Here is a 26,052-nt window from a genome sequence, read left to right as displayed (position 1 = left end):
GCAAATGTATAAGTTCAATTTGATTGGTATTTACACACTTCTCAAGATAATCTAGCATACATAATTGTATTTTCAATTCATTGATGTTTCCCTTGACCAAAAAACAGATCAGAGTACAAAATCACAAATAGAAGATATTGAATTGTTTCTTTATCAAAAACTGCAACGTACAGTAAGATAACCACTTATTCTACATTCGCTTTCTTTAGATCTGAAATGAAAATTCAACGGGCTTCAATGCGCTGAATAGAAAGTGTCATCCTCATTGGACAAAAATAAAAGTTTTATAATCACATTGTAGATAGAAGTTTTATCAATTTGAAGATTCCCTACATTTCACTGGTAAAATATAATAAAATAAACACAACAGGGAATGCCCACATTAAAACGAAACAGCAATTCTAAATCAAATTCGAAAAAAACGAGGGCAACTGCGAGGCAAACTATATATTTGCATGCAGACCCTTCACAAAGCAACAAGGAAACAAGACCAGGTGTTTCGGAACACTAAACGTCTTCTTTATCGAAGGCACCCGTCATACACACTTGGGTCTACTCCAGGGTTAAGTCACATTCTGGAAAGGAGTTCTAGGATGGTGACTTCATTTCGTACAAGAAAACTGTATATCTCCAAATAAAATCATTATGACGACCAAGGAGTATTCAAATCCCACCTTGATCAACCTGTATCTCTCTTTCAGTCCTTCCATTGTCATTTTTGTCAGTAGTTGACAATTGTCTCAGAATTCGGGAAAAGGGGAACAAAATGCTTATTCAAGGACAGAGTTGTATTGTTCAAGCTTCAAAAATGATTTTGCATTGTTTGTACGCAGACTGCTACTCTTTCTGATTGGTGGAAATATTTTTGTCATACCTCTATGAAAATTGAATCCGAAAATGGTGCGAAAAATGTGACGTCACAATAAGGCCATTGTCGTTGCGTATTGAGTTGTGAAAAATAATCCCTTATAAGATCAGTTAAATTGTACATAAAGCATGTTTTAAACGGACGCAGATTCATACAGGTTGCAAACAAAAATGTGTATTATACCCCAATGAAACTATAAGAAATGCTTAATTAGAAAGGAGTATAAGTAACAAACATATTCTGTCATCAGTTTTAACGCTTCTTTTAAAGCAGGGTTTCCATCCCGTAAAGTCTTGATCAGATCGCCTCGTCCATTTAAAAGAAAGCGAGAATTTTATCTATTTACAAACACGTCTAATGGGATTACACAAATTGATTTTGCTGACGCAAAGCCGTGAGCAAAATCACTCTCATTTATCTACGTCCAGCGATATTATCATGGCGGCGATTTGAATATATTTATATGTAATGTTGCTGAATAATGAATTTACTTTTGTAAAAATGCCTTCTACTGAAATAGGATTGGGTGGTTGGCATTCAAAATAATGCTAGAAGCCATTTGCTTCTGTACATTACATTATAAAACAACAATCGATGAATTGTTTAAAAGACACACACGATATTAACACCATTCAATAAATATTTATTTATAGTTAGATACAGTAATAAAACAAGAATATATTGAATCATACAGATGTTTCGTTTGTCTAAATATTATACCAAAGGGTCCAAATGAATGGGACAGTTAGAAGACGGATATGTTAAAAAGAATGGCGTTCTCCCTGTAAAATATCAGTTACTGTAAATCACTTATATTTCGCGAGTAGTTAATTTCGCGAACTCGACTCATTCGGCTTATTCACAAATACATAATTCCGCGAATTCTGATTTCAAAATTCGCGAATGACGTCGCCGATATTTCCATGTGGAGAGTGATGTGAGTTGTTTTCAATGTAAATAAAGCTTTCACGCCCGTTCATATGTAGTGTATTGTAATATGAAATTACAATCTGATATATAAGTATATAATTTATCATTCTATTATTACTTTAACGGCGATGTCTGTTCACCAACTAAAGATTACGGTAGATTCAAAATGGACGCCACTTATTCTTGTCATTCTTATATAAATATTCGCGAGGGATTTGAATTCGCGTTTTACTCTCCTCGCGAATTAACGCGAAAATAAATCCCACGCGAAATATAAGTGATTTACAGTAATTCATTGGGTGTATAAAATCCACGCGTTTGTGACATTTTGTCAAGCATTCGTGTAATTCGTAAAATGATTCAGGATAATGTCCACACAACCGGATACCACTGTGTTTTAAGTCTTTTGTTAGACCCATTACACTGACAAGGTAATTGTCTGTGGGAGACATGGTGACAGGCATTGATATACAATTTTATATGTGTTTATAAAACCTATTTAGAAGGAAAATGAAAGTATCTATAACAGATTGAAGGAAGGATACACAGAACTGTACAAACCACACAAGTTAGTGATACGAATTAAGTTCTGTAAATCATTTAGACTTGTTCTACTTTATCTCGAACGCTGATAAAAAAAATAACCTCAAATTCACAAATGATGAACTAGCAGAATCATGGATTCCGCAAAACTCATAAACCGATAACCAAAATCAAGGCTGCCGTCCAAAGAAGCTATTTTCGTAAAAAATATTTAGAAGAATTTGAATTCGCGACTGACTATCCGAAATTTAAGTTATTTAAAGTAATAAACACAGAATATACTGAACGCTGATATAGAGCTTCAATATAACACGATTTTGTTCTTCTATGATTTGTTAGTGTTGCGGACTACCGATGTTTATTTAATTAAGATGATTGGATTTTACTTTTTATTGACGACATATCAAAATAATAAAGATATTTAATTACGGTATCTACTCAAATCGGGCCAATTTGTGGAACGATAAATGGGGCCAACTTTAGGGACAATTAATGGGGCCGACTTGAGGGACGATTAGAGGGGCCGACTTGAGGGACGATTAGTGGGGCCAATTTGCGGGACGATTAATGTGTCATTTCACTTGTATGCCACAAAACAGCAATGCCTCTATTGAATGTGCTTCACTCGAACGTCTTCAGTTTGAGGAAGGCATCGAGTTCTGTCCTCAGGCCGTAGTATATTTATTTTACCAAAACTACTCTTCCCGCTTGACGGTCAGAGAGGCTGCAGGGAATCGTACAAATGCAACTGGCGCACTTTGGTGTAAGTATTACGGACCGGGAGGGATGTCATACCAATGTGCGAGATGGCATTTCAGTGAAGGCCTTTGTTGTGTTGACGCAAAGATGGCGCTTTATTCTTGAATTTAATAAAAACAATCAATCGGCTTTAGCAGTTATTGAGAACAATAGATGTTTTGGACATCGAATTCTTCATTTATTAAAATGTTTATTTTAGAAATGAAACATTAATGGTATATTGGTTTGATCAAACCGAGAGAATTGAAAACAAAACAGAATACAGTTACAGCTTATAAAGTTTTAAAGTTTTCAATTGGAAAATTTTCTTGCAAGGACTTAGTTTTCCACTCTGAATACTCGGGTATTATATAGGAAGGAATGGGAAAAGAATTACTCATTATTGCTAACAAGTTGCCTCTCCATCTTCACAAACTAATTAAAATTAGACTTGCAATTTCCACTCCTCTACGATACTCTCTGGCTCACTAAGAAAACCTAAACGAATTGAAAGTTTAACAAACGTGTGCTGTCCGGGTGGTTTTTCCTTCATCGTACGAGAGATAGAGTGAAGACAACAGCGTTCATGAAAAAAATAGTTTGAAAAGGAATAACATTTACTGTAACGATTTTCGAAATCCAGTTGGCAACACAATCCGTCCTGTCGATGAGATATTGTTTTCATCGTTTTCTGTTCTTCTTTCAAGGTAACGTCCAGAGGATTATTGTGAAATTTTGCGTACATGTATTTCAAATAAAGGTCTGAATTGAGTCTTAAATACATGTGCTATTGAGACGCAACCGACGGCTCGTATAAGACTCTTTGTCATTGGTTGACTTATGACGTCATCGACCAGTTTGCATTGGCTTATATATGTAGCTCAAAGGTCATGTTGAGATGACCTTCAACGGGGTATGGTTAGATCTTGTATTACAGTGTATCATAGAGGATTGAAAATGACAAGTCCAATTTTAATTAGATTACATCTTCACAGCCTCAATTTGGTTTTTCAGTTTCCGATCTCTACCTCAACCCCGTAGTGATCCGACAATGGAAAGTCTTTACCGGGAATATTTTGGTCATAAAACCGCTGAAACGACAAAATATTTAGGATTAGATGCAAATCATTACATATGCATTCATTTTCCTTTAACAAAGCGTAATTTCATTTTAAGGTTATCTTAAAACTAGTTATGTCTTTTCGAATACGTGTGACAGAAAATATACTGCCATAGTAACATATTTAGACTCTAAGAGTAGTATATTCTATTTATAGAATGGGAGTATATATGGAAAAAGTATGTTTATATTATTGATATATCGTCTCCAAAAATATCCTCTAAAATATGTACGTCTACAGTAGATATCATTTATGACTTGAAATGATCGAACAAAAGACACACGAGATATTATTACCGTTTAAAACAAATTTAGAGTTAGACACAATAGAGTCAAAAGGAATTAAACTGCTCCATACAGCTGTGTTGTCCTTCTAGGACACGTCAGTGATGTTAGGGACATCATACAACTGTTTTGTCTTTCTAGGACACGTCAGTGATGTTAGGGACATCATACAACTGTTTTGTCACGTCAGTGATGTTAGGGACATCATACAACTGTTTTGTCTTTCTAGGACACGTCAGTGATGTTAGGGACATCATACAACTGTTTTGTCACGTCAGTGATGTTAGGGACATCATACAACTGTTTTGTCTTTCTAGGACACGTCAGTGATGTTAGGGACATCATACAACTGTTTTGTCACGTCAGTGATGTTAGGGACATCATACAACTGTTTTGTCCTTCTAGGACTCGTCAGTGATGTTAGGGACACTATACAACTGTTTTGTCACGTCAGTGATGTTAGGGACATCATACAACTGTTTTGTCCTTCTAGGACTCGTCAGTGATGTTAGGGACATCATACAGCTGTTTTGTCCTTCTAGGACTCGTCAGTGATGTTAGGGACATCATACATGTACAACTGTTTTGTCCTTCTAGGACTCGTCAGTGATGTTAGGGACATCATACAACTGTTTTGTCCTTCTAGGACTCGTCAGTGATGCTAACGGCCTTAAGTATTGGGAGGCGACCAAAACCACCTCGAAACAGGTAAAAAGAGATGTAAAAATCTGGATGAGAAAGCGCATGATTCAATAAAATTCATAATTTTCAATACTGGATTTCAACAATTTTCAATATTAGATTCTGATGATTTTCAGCATTGCCTTTTCAAAGATATAATATCATTTTGATTATAAACAACTTAATAGGCAACGGACTGGTGTCGTGACAACCCTCTGATACCATAGTAACGGACTGGTGTCATGGAAACCGACTGTTACCATAATTACGGAGTTACGTCATGCCAGATAACTGATACCATAGTAACAGACTAGTGTCATGGCAACCGACTGTTGCCATAACTACGGAGTTATGTCATACCAGATAACTGATACCATAGTTACGGAGTTGTGTCATGACAACCCTTAGATACCATAGTAACGGACTGCTGTCTTGACAACCGCCTGATGCCATAGTTACGGACTAACGACACACTGAATGTATAGATCATATGCAGTAGTATATCATACCTTGGCACCGAGGACTGTGTGATTTCGTACCAACACGTGATCTAGCACGTTATTCTCATTCCCGGGTTTCACAAGAGGATTTCCAAGACGACAGAATGTGCATTTCCCCACTAGGGAAACATATGGCGACGAGAAGCCCTCGGACAGGAAATGATTGTAGGAAACTAAAATAAAAGTAGATCGGCGTTATGGCGGAACGATGGAATTTCATAGATTTTGAGCATTGTTAAACTTTGTGGAATTTTGTTTTAGATAATGTGAGATGGCCAAATTGTTCATGAATTTCATGGCGTTTTTTTTTTTTTTTTTTTTTTTCTAGAGAGATTTAAAATGATACAGGCTGATGGGGACTATGGGAAAGTATAATGATTTCAATGTGAATTAGTTCCTGTAAACTATAACTTAGAATTAAATTTCGTTTACATAACAACATTTTCTGTACTTGAAAGATAACGCCTTTTCCGGGTCTCTTTCAATATCTACATGCTTCAATAAGAAAACCAATTCAATTTACAAAATTTGTATAAAAGATCTGCCTGTGAACTTTAAAGGGATATTCCTTCGTTTGAATAAAGTTTATGTCGCTAAATTCTCAAGTAGTAAAAGTTATAATTTTAAAATTTATGCAGCAGTTTTATCCTCAAGAGAAACCAAAGTACTTTCAGTATTAGGCCATAAACATTCTCAATTCGACCGCAGAGGCAGACGATATTTGTGTACGAAACGCCATTTTTCAGTACATTTCGGGGTTACTTTCATTACTTGTAGACACAAAAACTCATACAATCCTCATTCGGGCATAGATTTTGTCAGTAAAACATTTGCACGTTTCTGATGTCCTGACGAAGAAATGCCCCTTAAAACGTCTTATACTTAAAAGGTATCAACATAGCGAAATGTAAACATGCGAAATGTAAACATGCGAAATATAAACAGTTACCCTCGAATTCGGCGGAGACGTTAAATGCGGGTATTTCGGGACTAGTATTAAGGTCTCCCATTATCAGAGGTTTGCTCGACAGGCTGGCTGCTTCCGTTAGCTTTCGAGAATCCGCGAGATTCTGTTCCTCAAAACTTGCATATACATCCTTCAGGTTTGCTGAAATGAAACGATATAAAACTATAGCTGTAAAGGTGTTCTTTTTATCTAACTAAATGTTATAATGTCGCTCTGAATTTCACATTACACACAAAAACGTACAGACCACACCCGACGCGAATTTAAGAGACGTTTATTAGCTAGCAGACCAGTAACACGAACGTGGAAATAGAAATGGATCATAATCTGTGATTTAATGATTTAGTCCTGTCTAGGGGACACCAACAGTCAGGTTTATATGAGGACGGGTGTCTAGGAGACACCAATAGTTCAGGTTAAATGAGGACGGGTGTCTAGGGGACACCAATAGTTCAAGTTAAAAGAGGACAGGTGTCTAGGGGACACCAATAGTTAGAATTAAACGAGGACGGGTGTCTAGGGGAACACCAACAGTCAGGTTTATATGAGGACAGGTGTCTAGGGGACACCAATAGTTAGAATTAAACGAGGACGGGTGTCTAGGGGACACCATTAGTTAGAGTTTAATGAGGACGGGTGTCTAGGTGACATCAACAGTCGGGGTTTCATTCGGACGGGTGTTTAGCAGAATATGAACAAAAGAAAACAAAAAGTACAGGATAAAAACCAGAATAGAAATGAAACGAGTGTGAATGTGCAGCATTAGAGAATTAGAGACACGAAAAACATCCCCGATTTTTCATTGCCTCACGTTTAGTCGCCTCCTGTGACCACTAATGCAGTTGGATACAGACGTGATTCCGTGTACTTCGGCTACTTTTATACAAAAGACACTTTAGAAAGCATGCCTGACTCTGCAGTGAGATACAGTATGAATGAATCAACGTAAAAAAGAGAAAGCCTTCATACATTCTACATACGCTCATAAAACTGTGTGTTTGTGTTGGAGGTCGAATGACTGCAGAAGACCGTCCCCACGCCTTCAATCTACAATGATTAAACAAATATATATACATGCATGTTTAATTCATTATGGCATAGTTTGTCAAGGCGTTCAAACAAAAACAAACAAAAAAGAAAAGAAAAGAAAATAAATAAATGAGACATTATTTTTTCAAGAATTTAGAAATGTTCTGGAGACTGACATTTTCAGATTTAAGATCAGCGAGACCTGACAATTAAATACATGTACCTGTACTTTCCTAGTGTGTAAAGATGTAAAGAGTATCTCAAACGTTTTAATTGGCTAGGTAAACTTTTGGTAAAAGTTAATTACTTGTTCATTGTTCCCCACCAAAACCAAAGGTAAATGTGCACTACACCCTGGATACGATACAAATCCCAAACACACCTGGACTGTAACGTAGATTCTGGCCCCTCTGTTGACACCACTGAGACTTTTCGCGCGAAATTAAAACCCATGGTCCATATATGTTGTGAGCCTCGTATTGAAGGAGGTACTCAAGGATGTTCTTTTTAAGTTCTACTATTCCCTGATTATATAAGGCCGTGTACCCAAGGACTGGTCCCATTTGGTTAGTTTATATCGACAAGGTAGCACTTTTCAGTAAACAAGACAAGCGTTTTTTGCAAAATGGACAAAATCGGTGAAAGAGCTGTGAAACAATACTTTCATAAAAAAGCTTTAAGACCTAAGGATATCCATAATGATATGGTAGCAACGCTATGGAAAGATGCCTCTTGATATACTGCAGTGAAAAGGTGAATGGCGGAATTTAAGCGAGGCCGACAGAGTATAAAAGGCCTGGAAGGAATATCAATGTTGCAACCCTAGAAATGGTCAATATCAATAAACTTCATGATATTGCTATGACTGACAGACGAGTCACAGAACGATATATAGCCAGTAGAGTTGGCATTTCACAAGAAAAAGAATATTCCATCCTGGCAATAGAACTTGCAATGAGAAAGCTCTCGGCCTGATAGGTATCAAGACTTCTGACAGTTGATCAGAAGCACACCAGACACACATTATCGCGTGCTTTCACTTCCTTTTATTGTGGAAGATCCTGCCAACTTTCTTCAGAGATTTGTCACTATGAATGAAACATGGGTCAAACAACAATCGAAACAATGGAAGCACCCTGGTTCTCTCCCGCCAAAGAAGGCAAAGACTGTTCCATCAGCTGGGAAGGTTATGGCCTCGGTTTTCTGGGATACAGATGGTATTATACCGATATGTTATCTACAAAAGAAAAAACAATCAATTGCACAAACTATGCTTCACTTCTTAGGCAGTTAAAAGAAAAGATTAAACTTAAGCGCCACGGAAAGCTCACTAAAGGTGTGTTATTCCATCAGGATAATGCTACTGTTAACAAGTCTGTCATTGCCATAGCTGACATTCACGATTGTGGCTTTAAATTGATTGAGCATCTGCCTTATTCACATGATCTCGCTCCATCAGACATCCGTCTGTTTCCAAAACTGAAAACAGCTATTCCAAACACCCACTTTCAGTCCGATGATCACGTCATACATGCAGTGGATGACTTTCTGAACAGCCAAGAAAAGGAGTTCTATTAAAGTTGAATAGAGGCCCCTAAAACGCCGCTGACAAAAGTGTATAGATACTGAAGGGGTTTGTATTGAAAAATAATACAATGTGTCCGGCAAAATTCAAATCCTCCAAAATGAGGCCACAACATATCAATCACATAGTATATATGTAACGTGATTTGTAAATTCGTGTCGAGTCCGTATGGTTCACACAATACAGCAAAATAGAGAGAGAGACAGACAGACAGAGACAGAGAGACACAGACAGAGAGACACAGACAGAGAGACACAGACAGAGAGACACAGAGACACAGACACACAGACAGACACACAGACAGATAGACAGACAGACACACAGACAGACACACACACAGACAGACACACAGACAGACACACAGACAGACAGACTCACAGACAGACACACAGACAGACACACAGACAGACACACAGACAGACAGACACACAGACATTTACCTCTGCTTCTATATATGCCCGCTTCGTAATTTGTTTCACGTTTGGCTCAAACTCGACAGTCTTGACGGCGTTCATCTTCCTCTTACTCAGAAGCACGACCCCGGGGACATTAATAGCTTCCCCCCTCAGATAGTTAAAACATCGTAATGCGCCCCAGTTGGACACGACGAGACATGATATACAGCCCTGTGTTTCCGACAGTATTCCACAGTCAGCTATACAGTCCACAAGCGCGGCATAATCGTTCGCCAGAAACGGACATTTCAACGCTACACACGCTAACGTGAGCGGCTTTGCCTTATGACAAGGAGGTGCCTTCAACAAACCAAACAGCATTCTTTCCTGGAACAAGGGCGGTGTGTAAACAAAAACACTTTTGTCCAACTTCTTCTTTAACCTCGCCAGATCGCTTCCATACCAAACCTGGGAATTAAATTGATTAGAACAAAATGTGAACGGTGTTGAATAAATGAAAATATCTCGACATCATCATCATCATCATCATCATTAACATCATCCTCAATTTTCTGATCTAGACTTATAAAAATAAACTAATCTATTTTACAAGAAATTCGAAAAACTTTGCATTCATCTTTTTGGCCCGCGAGGAGTCTTACTGTGGGAGTAAACCGGAGTACCCGGGGAAAACCCACGTGGACGGGCAGGTGACCCCATACCTTATCAAAATTAGGGAATCGCAACCGATCACCTAGCTGAAACGCGATGATAACCAATCTGCCAACCGTCCACCTAAGCTTATTAAGTGTACATCATTTCTACCATCCATACCAAAGATTTTATACAATAAGAAGTCAATACGATTGATGTTTCAACTTTGAAAGTGCCACCATCTCCCTTGACCTTATCATCTTGATATCTAATTACTCATATCAAACAATATACAAATAGGTACAATACATTTAATTTCCTATTGTTTTATTACTCGTAGCTTAGTTATTATTCATAAAGTTGGGTTTTACATACTTTCAACACATTTTCTTTATACATGTTAAATATAAATGATTCAGTAATTAAAATGTTTATTGTTATTTATTAAACTTTCGGAAATAAATTCCTGACTATTTCATTTTTTTGATAGAATCTGGACAAAGGTCCTAGCTAACATCGTCGAGCACATGCACATGCATGAATCTGGAGTTATCTGCATGTAAAAAATCCATGTTAAAATGTCTAGTATAATGTACAGAAATGTAATTCTAAATTTCTGATGAAGTGGTAAGAATCCTCAATACCCACCTCTTGAAGACACATGACGTCATAATCGCCGGATTCAAGAGCCCGGATGACCTTTGGCTTCCTGACATTGTATTTGTCTGTATTGCTGAGAAGGGCAGCATTGAATGTTTGAATTTTGACTGACTGAACCACGCCCCATAGTGACGTCATACACAGTGACATCATATACAACAGTTCTACCGACATCATAACGTCAATCTAGGAACAGATAACCATTAATTATATTATAGTGTCACTATTGTAGTGTCAATACAATGGTGTCAATATCGTAGGTCAACATTATAGTGTCAATATCAATAAGTGTTAGGATTAAAGTGTCAATATAGCGTCACTATTGTGGTGTCAATACCGTTGTGTATATATCGTAAGTCAACATTATAGTGTCAATATGAATAAGTGTTAGGATTAAAGTGTCAATGTAGCGTCACTTTATAGTGTCACTATTGTGGTGTCAATACCGTTGTGTCAATATCGTAGGTCAACATTATAGTGTCAATATCAATAATAGTGTTAGGATTAAAGTGTCAATATAGCGTCACTATTATAGTGTCACTATTGTGGTGTCAATACTATGACAAATGTCCATTTTGTAGTGTCAATAACAATGAGTGTCACGATATTGTGTCAATACCATGGTACATATTTTGTAGTATCACTAGTATACCGTTACTACAATATGGTAATTATTTTAGTGTCAAAATTATAGGTACTAAAATAGCGTCATTATTTTAGTTTCAATGATATAGCATCAGTATGAAAGTGTCTGAACCACAAGGTAAATAAATCCTATATTTAATTGTTAATATAATACGTGTCATTGTAAGAGTGTCAATATGAAAATGTCAATAATACTTTATATGATACTGTCAATATAATAGTGTCAATGTAATAGTGTCAATATAATAGTGTCAATATAATAGTGTCAATACAATAGTGTCAATGTTATAGCGTCAAAATGGTATTGCCAATATAGTAGTGTACATAATTATATCATATTATCAATGATACAGTGTCAATATAACAGTAATAATGAAACAGTGTGTAACTTTTCCGCTTAGCCGTTTGTTCACGTGTTTTAGCTGAGCTATTCAGTATCCACACAATTGCGGATTATTTGGTTACTACTCTAGTTGCGTGTTTCAGCAATCTCTTGAGTATACGGGATTCGGTTCCAGCCTAGCACTTACCACAAGAAGAACACAACTTGTCAGGATAACAGTTAATTTACAATTTATTAAATTATTAGTACTCATTTTAAACATGTTGCTATAAGGCACTGGATACAGAGTCTGAATTAGAATTATCCACATAACTTACTAACAGCTTATATCCACAGATATTCTCCAACACTAATATTCCGCACATAAATGTACATCTACTCTACAGTATCTATCACAAGAATGTAATTCTACTATCTAAATAAATTTATAATGTAGAGAAATTCCCTTAAACGTGATAAGTCCAAACGGAGACGGGTCCCCATTTAACCACTGGACTTTCAGCAACTACAATCTTATACGAGTTATTCCCCTTGGACTGTAACGTTCCATATGTGGGAACAATGAGCCAACGATTAGGTCATTTGTTCATGACAACTCGATTGCTTACCAATTCTCTGGGCTCAAGGCAGCCAGTTTGTTTGGTGGTCTGATGAGATGTGTTGGTCGGACTGTCCGGACGGTCTTTTATACCCAGCGTCCGAGGTTACCACAGGGACACGAGCAAGTCGTTAGCCAATCACGTTGCTCGTTACAAACCGCTTCCGGTCAGACGGAACAGTCAACCATGCAAACTCGCGGAATGTCTGCTGTGATCCAGTACAACAATTCTTATAATATTCATCGTTTGATGACTTCTTACTATGTCTCCATAGTCAGGTAACCTTGCTAAACTATATTTGTCGTAACTATCAACTTTCCCTGTCCTGAATATAAATATTTCTTTGTATTTCTTAGGATTTTCACTCGACTCTAATACTCGTGCTTGAACGCGCCATATTTGAACCGTTGACATTGACGTCTTCAAACAAATGATAATACGCGTTCTCACTTCCTTTCTCTTATACATATTATAATATAATTATCTATGATAAATAGTATCTGTTATTATCGTCAGCATACTTGTGTTGATTTGAATTGAGTTTGTAATCATTGTAAAGTCAGAACGGAGCTAACTCTCCGTTACTACTAACAGTGACAATGAATAAGCCTATGTCAGTTATGAACCTGTACAAAATATTCACATAAGCCAGCTCGTTACACTACCCCCCTCCTTCTCGCAACATTCGTCCCGAATGTCCAATATTGGGTTCGTAGTATGTAAAGTGTATGAATATTTTGTTTTAGGACTATAGCTGTTCACTTAACTGGAATGGAGCTTAATGGTGTAAATTTAATGGATACTTCCAACTTGCCCACTACTGTGTCAGTGGAAATGGTACGTATATGTAAGGTATCATAATTTACAGCCAAATGTATTGCTCACAGTTTTCCAAACAAAATTAGTATGCTAACAAACAACAGAAAGATATGGTATAACATATTCACATTTATATACATTTTCAACAAATCATATCAATATTACATTATATAATGTTCAATAAGTTACTATTTACATTAGTTAACGATTCATAAATTAAATATTATAAATAATTTCATCTTATTATACTCTAGTCTTAGAGTGTCCATAAATAATGTTCATCATAATCAAAGTAACCACAGTCTCTGGCAATCACATATACCATTCCATTTTCATTAATATATATATATGAATTAAGTGTATTATATGCTAGTAGAAAAAATGTTTGTTTTATAATAACCCGCTAACATTGTCACATCCATTTCAATGTACAAACGTTACAAACGCGCCAAAATTAGCTGCTCCAACCCATCCAACTCATAGTATGCGGCCTCCATCAACAGTTCATTCAACTCAACGTGGTCACTTGGTAAAACTTTCCGAAACGAGCTGTGTGCTCCGGATCCACAACGTAGATAATTGAGTATTTGCTGAAATGTTTGCTGTCCCTATCAACAAAGTAGGTGTATACGTAGCGCACGTCGTATGGCCTCATGCCCGAATCCCTATTCACCATCCTGGCTAACAATGAGGAGGGATCCTGTGATAAAGTTACTGAAGAGGTTTCGAACTTGGATCCTCCAACATTGATAATGATTCTCTTCCTCTGCCTTTCTGCCAACGCGTCCACCTTTACTTTTGAGGGGTCCATGACTGGCTTAGATTTGCTTACTTCTGTTAACTTCCCTTCCTTTTCCACCATCTTAGCTTGCATTTCTTGCTTTTGTACCATCTTAGGTTTCACTACCTCCTTTTGTGCCATCTTGTTTTTCTTTCCCTCCTTTTCTGCTATGGTAGGTTTCGTTGTTTCTGTTTCTGTAATCTTAAGAGTAGGTTTGTATGTAACATCATTCTCTACGCTCTCCACCATATACTCTGAATATACACTTATACAATATTCTGCTGGGGCCTTTACTGAGTTCACCTTCTTGCTCAAATCAGATGATTCCGAACTTACACTGGACAGTTCCAAGTCTTTAATCACTCTCTCCATCATAGGTTTCTTAACTACTACACCCGCCTGCTCTCCCTTGTTGTCTTCCACTTTCCTCTTTCTGTTATATGGTTTTAGTGGTTTGGTCAATTTCCTCACAGTGGTGTCCTCCATCTTCCCTGCTGTATCTTCCTTTTTCCTTTCTTCATTCTTCCCTTTGTTTTCCTTCCCTTTACACTCCTTCTCTTTTTCCTTATTATCCTTTCCCTTCTCCTCTTCTATCTGCTTATTCTTCTGTCCTTCATTTCTGATTTCTTTTATTTTATTTCCCCTTGTTCTCATGAATTCCTCGAATTCCTGCTTCTCCTCGAAGGTATAGGTCATAGAACTTCGCTTAACCAAACAAGTTATCCCCTCACAATTTGGGTGCTTGGCATCTTTTCTTGAAAATGTCATCTTACACTTCCTACATTGGAACAAAAACCCGCTGTGAACAGCCACCAGGTGCCTCTCGCAGAATGATCTTTTCACAAAGTCAGTCTCACACAAGGTGCATTGAAATCTCAAACTTAAAGCCATATTGTAGATCTCGATCTGCAACAGAACAAATAGGGTATTTGTAAGTATTATGTACAAACATTAATGTACTGCTATGATACTACAAATTAGAGGACTTTTAAATTCTTAACCAGTTAGGACGTTCATTACCTTCATAGGTTTTTAAGTAATTATGGTGAACTACCTTTGGTTTCGATTTTAAAGATTTCTGTATTCGGTATACAACATCATTTATCTTCTCAAGAACTACAAAAGGACCTTCCCAAGAACACCTTAATTTGGAACCAATGCCACGCTTATTAGGATTGTATAACCAAATTGGATCTCCTCTTTTGAATTGATTGTGTTGTATGTTTTGGTCATGTTCATATTTCATTTTCTCTGTTGCTAATGAAATTTTGCTCCGTGCAAATTCATGCACTTTATCCATTCTGTTTCTTAGCTCTGTTGTGTAATCTGTACTTTGTATCCTTTCAGATTCCACCCGACCCAGAACTAGATCAACAGGAAGGTTTATGTTCCGACCAAAGACCATTTCACACGGAGATACCCCAGTGGATTCATGGGAAGAAGACCTATATGCCATCATGAGTAAATTTATGTGTGCGTCCCAGTCCCTTAAGTTCTCTGATACAAATGCAGAGAGCATATTCCCTATTGTTCTGTTCGCTCGTTCTACCATTCCATCAGACTGTGGCCTGTATGGAGTGGTTCGAGTCTTGTTGATTCCCAGGATTTGGCACATTTCCTGGAATACATCCGATTCAAAGTTAGTACCTTGATCAGAGTGCAGTTGCATAGGAACACCAAATATGGTTACAATCCTATCAACAAATTTCTGAGCAACTGTGGTCGCCTTTTGGTTTCGCATGGGAATTGCCTCCACCCATTTGGTGAAATAATCTGCCACTACTAGGAGATATGAATTCCCTTTATTGCTTAATGGTAATGGTCCTAATACGTCAATGGCCCATCTCTCCATAGGGAGACCCACATTGTATGTATGTAATGGTCCCTTTGGCCACTTCCCAGGTGACTTTCGAGCCGCACACTTATCACAACACTTTACCCAAAGCTTCACATCTCTAGACATTTTATACCAGAAAAACCTTTCTCTTATTTTAGAAAGTGTTTTCTTATTACCCAAATGTCCTCCAGTTATACTATTGTGTAAGTGTTTTAATACAAAGTCTGTAAGACTTTTTGGGATAACCATTTGAAAAATGGATTGTCTCCCTTGAGCATTTTCCCATTTATGACATAATATGTCATCTTTGATTATCAATGAGTCAAATCGCATCCAATAAAATTTGGTGCTTTCATCTGATAAAGAAATATCTGGCCATTTAGGTCTTTCTCCACATTTCACCCAGTTCCATACCACTTTTAGGACTGGATCATTTTCCTGACTCTCTTTTACATAATGGAGTTTAATTTTGTCTTCTCCATTTTCAGCATCATCTGGCAAAGCCTTGGCCTGATGTGGACCTTTTAAAACTACCTTAGGTTGATGTGACATCATTGATCCTGGAACAGGACCTGTTTGTGTGGACACTTGGTGATTATCTCCCCTGGACTGGTCATTATGGTTTGTTTTCCCAGATCGTGTAACAACCCTTAATATATTGTGATCGACTCTATCAGTTGAGGTCATATTTTCATACCTCTCTTCTGCTCGAGAACAATGACCACAATTTCTTTCTAAACAGGGTCTCCTGGATAAGGCATCTGCATTGCCATGGGCTTTACCTGCTCTATACTCAATTTTGAATTGGTATGCAGATAAGAACTCAAACCATCGAGCCATTTGTCCTTCAGGATTTTTGAAATTGATCAACCAAGTAAGGGCTCCATGGTCACTCCTGACCAAGAAATCTTGCCCATATAGATAGTGGTGAAACTGTTTAATTGAGCTTACTATTGCCAGTAACTCTCTACGTGTCACACAATATTTTCTTTCAGACCTACTGAACATCTTGCTATAGTAACATATGACCTTCTCTTTCCCATCTTGTAGCTGAGAGAGAACTGCACCTAGACCTGAGTTAGACGCATCAGTATCCAATATAAACTGACCATCAGACCTTGGAAATGCCAGAATCGGCGAGCTTGTCAACGCCCGTTTCAGAGTATCAAATGCACTCTGACAATCCGAGGACCAGGTAAATTTTTGGTACTGTTCTGTCAACTTATGTAATGGTCTTGCTATGGTAGCAAATCCTTGGACAAACTTCCTATAATAGGAACATAATCCTAAGAATTGTCTCACCTCTTTAACAGAATTAGGAATAGGCCAATTTTTGACTGACACTATTTTCTCAGGGTCGGTTGAGATACCTTCCTCACTTATAACATGACCTAAAAATGACACCTGTTTCTTACATAAGAAACACTTTTTGGCATTCATTTTTAGATTAGCATCCTGGAGTCTCCCAAATACCTTGTCTAGATTATTGATATGTTCCTCAAAACTGTTTGCCAGTACTATTATATCATCCAAGTACACCATACATATATCATGGGATAGGTGAATAAGTACTTTCTCCATTAACCTTTCGAAGGTTGCTGGGGCATTACATAATCCAAAGGGCATGGACACAAATTGCCATAGTCCACCTCCCTGTATGGAAAATGCTGTTTTGGGTCTGTCCTCCGGTGCCACTTTCACCTGCCAGTAGCCACTTTTGAGGTCAATAGTAGAAAACCAGTTGTGACCAGATAACGCATCAAGGGTGCTGTCAATTCTAGGAATTGGATGGCTATCTTTAATCGTCACATCATTCAGTTTCCTATAGTCTAGACAAAATCTTAGGGTTGAATCCTTTTTTCGTATTAAGACCACTGGAGTTCTCCAGGGACTATCGGAAGGTTCAATAACCCCCTTCTGTGCCATTCCCTCAATTTCTTTCTCAACTTCCTTTATACATGATAAAGGAACCCTTCGAGGCTGTTGTCGGATTGGTGGAGTTGAACCGGTGTTAATTTTGTGTTCAGCTAGATCTGTCATTCCCAAATCATGTGATGACTTTGAGAAAGTGTCTTTATACTTTAGTAGTAGTTTTTTTAATTGACCTTTTTCACTCTCATTTAGGTTTACACAAGATTGCTCATACAGGGACTCTAAATGTTCCGGTATATCATAAGTTTGTGGTTCCCCCACAGTGACTTCATTAACTTGCACGTTCTCGTGCTTTTGATCCACTATTTCTTCAATAATATTCATAGTCGCCACAACTGAATTCTTATACACTTTGCGTTCATTATCGCTAATGTTCAGAATTCTTAAAGGGACAATACCCGTACCTGGATTAACGATAGCTTTTGCCACTAACACCTCATGCTTTAGCATGAAACCTGGTGAGGGCTCTATTAAAGCTGTATTTTGTCTACAAATTGGATCAACACATTTTCCCGGAACAATCATCTCACAATTTGGAGGTATAATAGTATCCTCTGATAAAGATACTCTACAACAGACTGGTTTTACATCAGCCTGATAACGGAAACATTGAATTTGGTCACCATCTAATTTTAAGCAATTCTTGTTTAATATTATGTCAATGGAGTGTTTAGTCAGAAAATCTAAACCTATGATCCCCTGTTGTTTAATGTCTGCTATCAGGACCTCCTGTTCCAACTTATGTTTACCTAAACCAATATCTAGCTTACATTTTCCAAGAAAGGGGCTTTTATCTCCTGTAGCGGTTATCAAATTGACTTTGACCGGTTCTACATGGGAGTTTCCTATACCCAATTTTTGGAAGCAGGTATTGCTTAGTATTGTAACAGTTGCACCTGTATCCACAAGTAGCGGAAATGCAATGTCCTTGATTTGGGCACAAACAAACAAACCAGTGTGATCATCATTATTTATGCTGCTCACAATAATATCTTTGGGTCTCTCCACCTCTACTGAATTCCGACCCTCGAAGTCAGTATCTAATAGTTTCCCGGAGGCAACTGTGAGTTACCTCCCTGTGGTTGGGGTGAGGGATTTGACCTTGGTCCATCATTTGACCTTGACCTTTGACCTTGTCTCCAGTTAGGGTTATCATTACTGCTGTTCTGAGGGCCATTCCCATAATTATCCCTTTGTGTGTTCTGATTACGATTCCATCTAGGAGCATTAGAGCTACCATTGTTTCTTGAATCGAACCAATGATTCCCATTTTGTGGAGCCCAACTTTGACTGGTATTTTGGGTATAGCCATTATTTTGTGTTGGTCTTCCAGAGTTATGGACTTGGTTATTTCCATTGCCATGACCATTCCACCTATTTCTAGGTTTATATACTGGTCTGTTGGAACCTTGTCCCATACCTCTTTGGTCTACCAACTGTTTGGTAGTTTTGTGTAGGGCCTGAATGGACCTATTAAGTTCCACAATGTCAATACCCTCTTGATCTTGCATTTTGGCAGGATATAATGCTTGAGTATGGCATACAGAGACATCATCCTCTTTGGATATCATGTGAATTGCCTTACTCCTCTGTTTATCTGCCAACCTATGGGCCTCAAGCCTAATGGCATGAGTCTCAGCCTCGTTTAGGTTCTTTGGTCTCAACTCCCTGATACGTAACCTTGTATCGGAGTCCGGGATAGCATCTATGAAATGATCCAGTGCTAGGATATTAATCAACGATGCATCCGCCATAGGATAGGCCTGTCGAGTCATTTTACGGATAGACTGAGCCATCTCGGAAAGTGTCTCATCTTTTCCTTTGACTCTTGTTTGGAGCCTCGCTCTATAGATTTCCGAGCGTTCCACTGACCCAAACCTTACATTCAGTAACCTAACTAACGTATCAAAATCTTGAGATTCCCTAGCACTGAGCTCTGTTAGGATTGCTCTTGCACTTCCACTTAGGCTCCCAGCTAGGTAAAGAGATTTTGTTTTGTAGTCCCACCCATTTATTTGAGCTACTATTTCGAACTGGGACAGGTATTCCTCTAGGTTTTCCCCACCAGAATATTGTTGAGGTTTCAAACTGTGCTTAGATTTTTGTGTGTTTTGTGTGTTCATGTTCAACCGAGGTGATTCACGACTATTGTCATTTATGTCATCCAATGGTGAATTACAAAAATTAGCACTCTGGTGTTCGTGGAAAGGGTTCCCTGCCCTATGTCTATCATTAATTTTATCTTCTAGAACTCCTACATGATCATGAATACTGCTTATTTCTTGTCTAAGTTCTGTATTAAGTCTATCAAACTGTTTATTGAAATTTGCTATCAAAACATTAGCTAAATCATTTTCTTTTTGTGGATTTTCAGGTCTGTGTACTGCCATTTCTGGAGAAGACCTTTCATCATCATCATCCTCCATATCCAGCCCTACATTTCCGGACCGAAATGTTATCTCAGAATCTGAATCTGACATTTTGAGTACAATATGTGATTTAATAAATTATTTCCAAAATCTATGGAGTTCAAGTTCACTGTTTTATAGTGTTCTCTTATGGATTCACTAGACACTGCAACTCGTAATATCCCACTTCTGACACCAATGTAACTTTTCCGCTTAGCCGTTTGTTCACGTGTTTTAGCTGAGCTATTCAGTATCCACACAATTGCGGATTATTTGAGTTACTACTCTAGTTGCGTGTTTCAGCAATCTCTTGAGTATACGGGATTCGGTTCCAGCCTAGCACTTACCACAAGAAGAACACAACTTGTCAGGATAACAGTTAATTTACAATTTATTAAATTATTAGTACTCATTTTAAACATGTTGCTATAAGGCACTGGATACAGAGTCTGAATTAGAATTATCCACATAACTTACTAACAGCTTATATCCACAGATATTCTCCAACACTAATATTTCGCACATAAATGTACATCTACTCTACAGTATCTATCACAAGAATATAATTATACTATCTAAATAAATTTATAATGTAGAGAAATTCCCTTAAACGTGATAAGTCCAAACGGAGACGGGTCCCCATTTAACCACTGGACTTTCAGCAACTACAATCTTATACGAGTTATTCCCCTTGGACTGTAACGTTCCATATGTGGGAACAATGAGCCAACGATTAGGTCATTTGTTCATGACAACTCGATTGCTTACCAATTCTCTGGGCTCAAGGCAGCCAGTTTGTTTGGTGGTCTGGTGAGATGTGTTGGCCGGACTGTCCGGACGGTCTTTTATACCCAGCGTCCGAGGTTACCACAGGGACACGAGCAAGTCGTTAGCCAATCACGTTGCTCGTTACAAACCGCTTCCGGTCAGACGGAACAGTCAACCATGCAAACTCGCGGAATGTCTGCTGTGATCCAGTACAACAATTCTTATAATATTCATCGTTTGATGACTTTTTACTATGTCTCCATAGTCAGGTAACCTTGCTAAACTATATTTGTCGTAACTATCAACTTTCCCTGTCCTGAATATAAATATTTCTTTGTATTTCTTAGGATTTTCACTCGACTCTAATACTCGTGCTTGAACGCGCCATATTTGAACCGTTGACATTGACGTCTTCAAACAAATGATAATACGCGTTCTCACTTCCTTTCTCTTATACATATTATAATATAATTATCTATGATAAATAGTATCTGTTATTATCGTCAGCATACTTGTGTTGATTTGAATTGAGTTTGTAATCATTGTAAAGTCAGAACGGAGCTAACTCTCCGTTACTACTAACAGTGACAATGAATAAGCCTATGTCAGTTATGAACCTGTACAAAATATTCACATAAGCCAGCTCGTTACAAGTGTCAATTTAATAATGTCAATATAACAATGCCAATGTAACAGTGTCAATGTAACAGTGTCAATGTAGCAGTGTCAATGTAACAGTGTCAGTGTAACAGTGACAATTTAACAGTGTCAATTTAACAGTGTCACTTTAACAGTGTCAGTGTAATAGTGTCAGTGTAACAGTGTCAATGTAACAGTCTCAATGTAAAGGTCTCGATGTGACAGTCTCGATGTAATAATGTCAATGTTACACTGCCAATTGAACGGTGTCAATTTAACAGTGTCAATTGAGCGGTGTCAATGTAAGTGACAATGAACGGTGTCAATTTAACAGTGTCAATGTAACAGTGTCAATGTAACAGTGTCAGTGTAATAGTGTCAGTGTAACAGTGTCAGTGTAATAGTGTCAGTGTAACAGTGTCAATGTAACAGTCTCAATTTAACAGTGTTAATGTAACAGTGTCAATTTAACAGTGTCAATATAACAGTGTCAATTTAACAGTGTCAATATAACAGTGTAAATGTAACAGTGTCAATGTAACAGTGTTAATGTAACAGTGTCAATATAACAGTGTCAATGTAACAGTGTTAATGTAACAGTGTCGATATAACAGTGTCAATGTAACAATGTCACTTTAACAGTGCCAGTGTAATAGTGTCAGTGTAATAGTGTCACTTTAACAGTGTCAATGTAACAATGTCTTTGTAACAATGTCACTTTAACAGTGTCAGTGTAATAGTGTCAATTTAACAGTGTCAATGTAACAGTCTCAATTTAACAGTGTCAATTTAACAGTGTCAATATAACAGTGTTAATATAACAGTGTCAATGTAACAGTGTCAATATAACAGTGTCAATATAACAGTGTCAATATAACAGTGTCAATATAACAGTGTCAATTTAACAGTGTCAATGCAACAGTGTCAATATAACAGTGTCAATGTAACAGTGTCAATATAACAGTGTCGATGTAACAGTGTCAATGTAACAGTGTCAATATAACAGTGTCAATATAACAGTGTCAATGTAACAGTCTCAATGTAATAATGTCAATGTAACAGTGTCAATATAACAGTCTCAATATAACAGTGTCAATATAACAGTGTCAATGTAACAGTGTCAATGTAACAGTGTCAATGTCACAGTGTCAATGTCACAGTGTCAATATAACAGTGTCAATATAACAGTGTCAATGTAACAGTGTCAATATAACAGTGTCAATGTAACAATGTCAATGTAACAGTGTCAATGTAACAGTGTCAATATAACAGTGTCAATGTAACAGTGTTAATGTAACAGTGTCACTTTAACAGTGTCAGTGTAACAGTTTCAATATAACGGTGTCAATATAACAGTGTCAATGTAACAGTGTCAATGTAACAATATCAATATAACAGTGTCAATGTAACAGTGTCAATATAACAGTGTCAATATAACAGTTTCAATATAACAGTGTCCATGTAACAGTGTCAATGTAACAGTGTCAATGTAACAGTGTCAATGTAACAGTGTCAATGTAAAAGTGTCAATGTAACAGTGTCAATGTAATGTCAGTGCAATATTGTCTTCGTAACAGTTTATATGTTGCAGTGTCAATATAAACAATGTCAATATGATAGTGTCAATGTGTTAGCATCATACTATCACAATAATATTGATATTATCAACTTTAGGTTATCTAAATCAACTATAACTATATCTGAAATCATACTTAACGTGGTATGCACTGAAATGTCCTTTTTACATTTTTTTTTTCAAACGAAATGCAACTTCGAACAAAAAAGGGAAAAATAAGAAAAATGTATATAATTATAAAGAAAAAAACAGTATGGCTACCGTTGACGAATTTTCACAGTGGTTCTGTTTGTTTTTGTTTTATTTTGTTATTTTTTTATTGTTTTTTTCATGTTCATTATCTCAATGATATATTTTTTTATATTTATTCATGCATTGATCTACCTTACCATTACCTACGGTACCTACCTGATACCGGGCCTTGCTTACCGTGTTACGTCTAATCCGACGTACTTCCTTGTATGCGCGTGATCTCGTCTCGTGCGTCGATTTACTAGCTTACGCATATATGTTTATATCACTGGACATGATACATTAAGCGAATTGGATGAGCCATCTCTGTTCAGGGGAGGTAACCAGCTTCGATGGACAAAAGCCAAGAAATATATTAAACTGAAATAGAACTATATTGTTCCGCCACATTAAAATGATGATTCTTTTGTTAGAAATATTAAATGTAATTCTTCATGATTGGTCGCAATAATATAAGGTAGCGCATTTTGAGAATGGATTCTTACACATTTAACTTAAATCACGTCTAATGGACTTTGATATTCCTTGAACTAGAGTAGCCTTAAGTAAAGCGACGATCATTGTGGTTTGGTTTGGTTTGGTTTATTTTGCTTAACGTCCTATTAACAGCTAAGGTCATTTAAGGACGGCCTCCCGTGCGTGCAACATGCATGTGTGTGGTGAGTGCGTATGTGTGTTACATGCGCACTAAGCGTCAGTGACTTGAAAGATTTTGAAAAATTCGAGTCATGTTGGATACAAATTTATCAAAAATGAAATAAGTTGTAACGATGAAATGAGAACATTAATATCAATTGCTGCACGTTCATATGACGCAATCATTTTTATTTTTATACAATGAACACGAAATGTTTGAAAAATATTGTACATTCTTTATTCATACATTCTGTATGTTCTCAAACATTAAAGATATTCATTATGCTTTGGTACAATTTAATAATTTGTTAATTTATTTGTTGTTTTTTGTTTTTTGTTTTTTGTTTTTGCTGGGTTTATCGCCCCGTGAAAAGCCATGGTTATTTTGAGGCGAGGTATATGTAGTAGTCGGTGACTACCCCACTGAACAACAAACGGGAGCCAAAGGCCCGTCGCAGGAATAGCTTTCAGACTTTGAGTAATATGTACGATTTGACAATTCGGCTGTCACACTATGGTATTCGATGGTCCGAGATTCGATTTCTAGCAAGAATGTTTTAAAAATAACAGTCCCATACAGCTCCTAACAACAGTGAAGCTTACGCGAGCGTATCCAAATTCAACGACAAAATGTAGTTTCCTCAAAAACAAGTTAATTGTCCGGACAAAGACCAGGGCAGGATGGTAGCCATGTATACACCTGGGCAGGTGTGTCAAGAGTGACACCTGTAAAGGTAAGCGTCAGTCAGGAAAAGAAGAATGGGGTCACGGGCCTAGTAAATCGCACGCCTGAATATATATACAGTGGCTCCCATTTACATATCTATCGGATATTATAATATTTCGCTTAATATAAAAAAAAATTCTATGTACCAGTTTTTTTCTTTATACACTAAGTAAAACGTGCAGTTTATTATGCAACATTTTATTATGTTACATGAATCCGGGTTGAGTGTGTTTCCTTGATTATTTTGTAAGCTCGAAGAAATCAAATAATGTCGACGTTTTGTTCGCAGAAATGTCAAAATGCACACGAGGCGGTAATACCAACTACACACGGTTTTGTCAGTGTTATTTAAGTGGTATCAGCATCTTCATTCACATTTACCCAAAGTTTCCGGATCCGGTTCTTACGTGTCTGACTGCACATCCGGCTGTGATAGTTCTATGGTTCCACCGATCACTGAATCATCTCCACCGCGGGTCACTAAACGGAAAACTTGACAAGTAACAACCTATTTCGGTGTAGGATTCGCTACCTCCCTTTCCTCTGTGTGTCTTACCTCATATTCACCACAAAGCAAGGTTCCTGTTCCGAATATATCAGCAAGTAACTGCCTACCTCGAAGGCCGATATTCTTCACCAGGACTCGCTCTCCTACGTCGGGGTGGGAGCCACGGACTGAACGGTCATATCGCTCATTATTCCGAAAAGCGACCTCTGGTGTCTCATCACGTACACATTTGTAGGCATATTGTATTCTACGTCTTAGTTTTCTTATGAGTTTGAGTCAGCTGTCCCATGTCCGCAAGAGTCATTTCCAAGGAACGCGTCAACAGACAGACGTCGAATAGGACTGAACATGAACTAGCAGGCTGAAAACCCCATGACATCATTTTTGGTAGCATTGTAAGCTGGGCAAATTGTGCTACAACATACTGCCAATCATCTTTCTGGTTTCTTCAAGAGTGGCAAGCATCCTTTTATAGTGCGATTGAAACACATATACAATATGTAAGTTAATAGATGGACAAAACAATAGGCGTAACTGGTGAGAGGAACATAGACACATTTATTTCAACAACATATATACAGTTTAAAAGAGTAGTCATGGGATGGATAAAGCAATTGGTATTGCTGA

The 26,052-nt window shown here is 37.4% G+C and overlaps 1 protein-coding gene across 1 annotated transcript; it reads right to left on the bottom strand.

Moving 5' to 3' along the window:
• Nucleotides 1-1,988: 1,988 nt before the first annotated feature.
• Nucleotides 1,989-24,108, bottom strand: LOC117337017. The gene is made up of 7 exons (XM_033897761.1): nucleotides 23,711-24,108; nucleotides 10,944-11,141; nucleotides 9,687-10,109; nucleotides 7,613-7,679; nucleotides 6,615-6,773; nucleotides 5,675-5,838; nucleotides 1,989-4,170 (listed from the first exon to the last, which is right to left on the bottom strand). Exons 2-7 carry the CDS (start codon nucleotides 11,130-11,132, stop codon nucleotides 4,090-4,092), a joined length of 1,083 nt encoding a protein of 360 aa, XP_033753652.1. The 5' UTR covers nucleotides 11,133-11,141; nucleotides 23,711-24,108; the 3' UTR covers nucleotides 1,989-4,089.
• Between the last annotated feature and the right edge of the window lie 1,944 nt (nucleotides 24,109-26,052).

Source organism: Pecten maximus, chromosome 11 (genome assembly GCF_902652985.1).
Source record: "Pecten maximus chromosome 11, xPecMax1.1, whole genome shotgun sequence".
Taxonomy (NCBI): domain Eukaryota; kingdom Metazoa; phylum Mollusca; class Bivalvia; order Pectinida; family Pectinidae; genus Pecten; species Pecten maximus.
This window is presented reverse-complemented; position numbering and strand designations above follow the sequence as displayed.

What these genes read in the sequence shown, in the direction of transcription:
- LOC117337017 (XM_033897761.1), bottom strand. Translation starts at nt 11,132, where the DNA reads ATGATGTCGGTAGAACTGTTGTATATGATGTCACTGTGTATGACGTCA. An exon ending in ACGTCATGTGTCTTCAAGAG is followed by an intron (nt 10,110 to 10,943) that starts GTGGGTATTGAG and finishes TTTAATTCCCAG; the next exon opens with GTTTGGTATGGAAGCGATCT. An exon ending in GGGCATATATAGAAGCAGAG is followed by an intron (nt 7,680 to 9,686) that starts GTAAATGTCTGT and finishes TAATCATTGTAG; the next exon opens with ATTGAAGGCGTGGGGACGGT.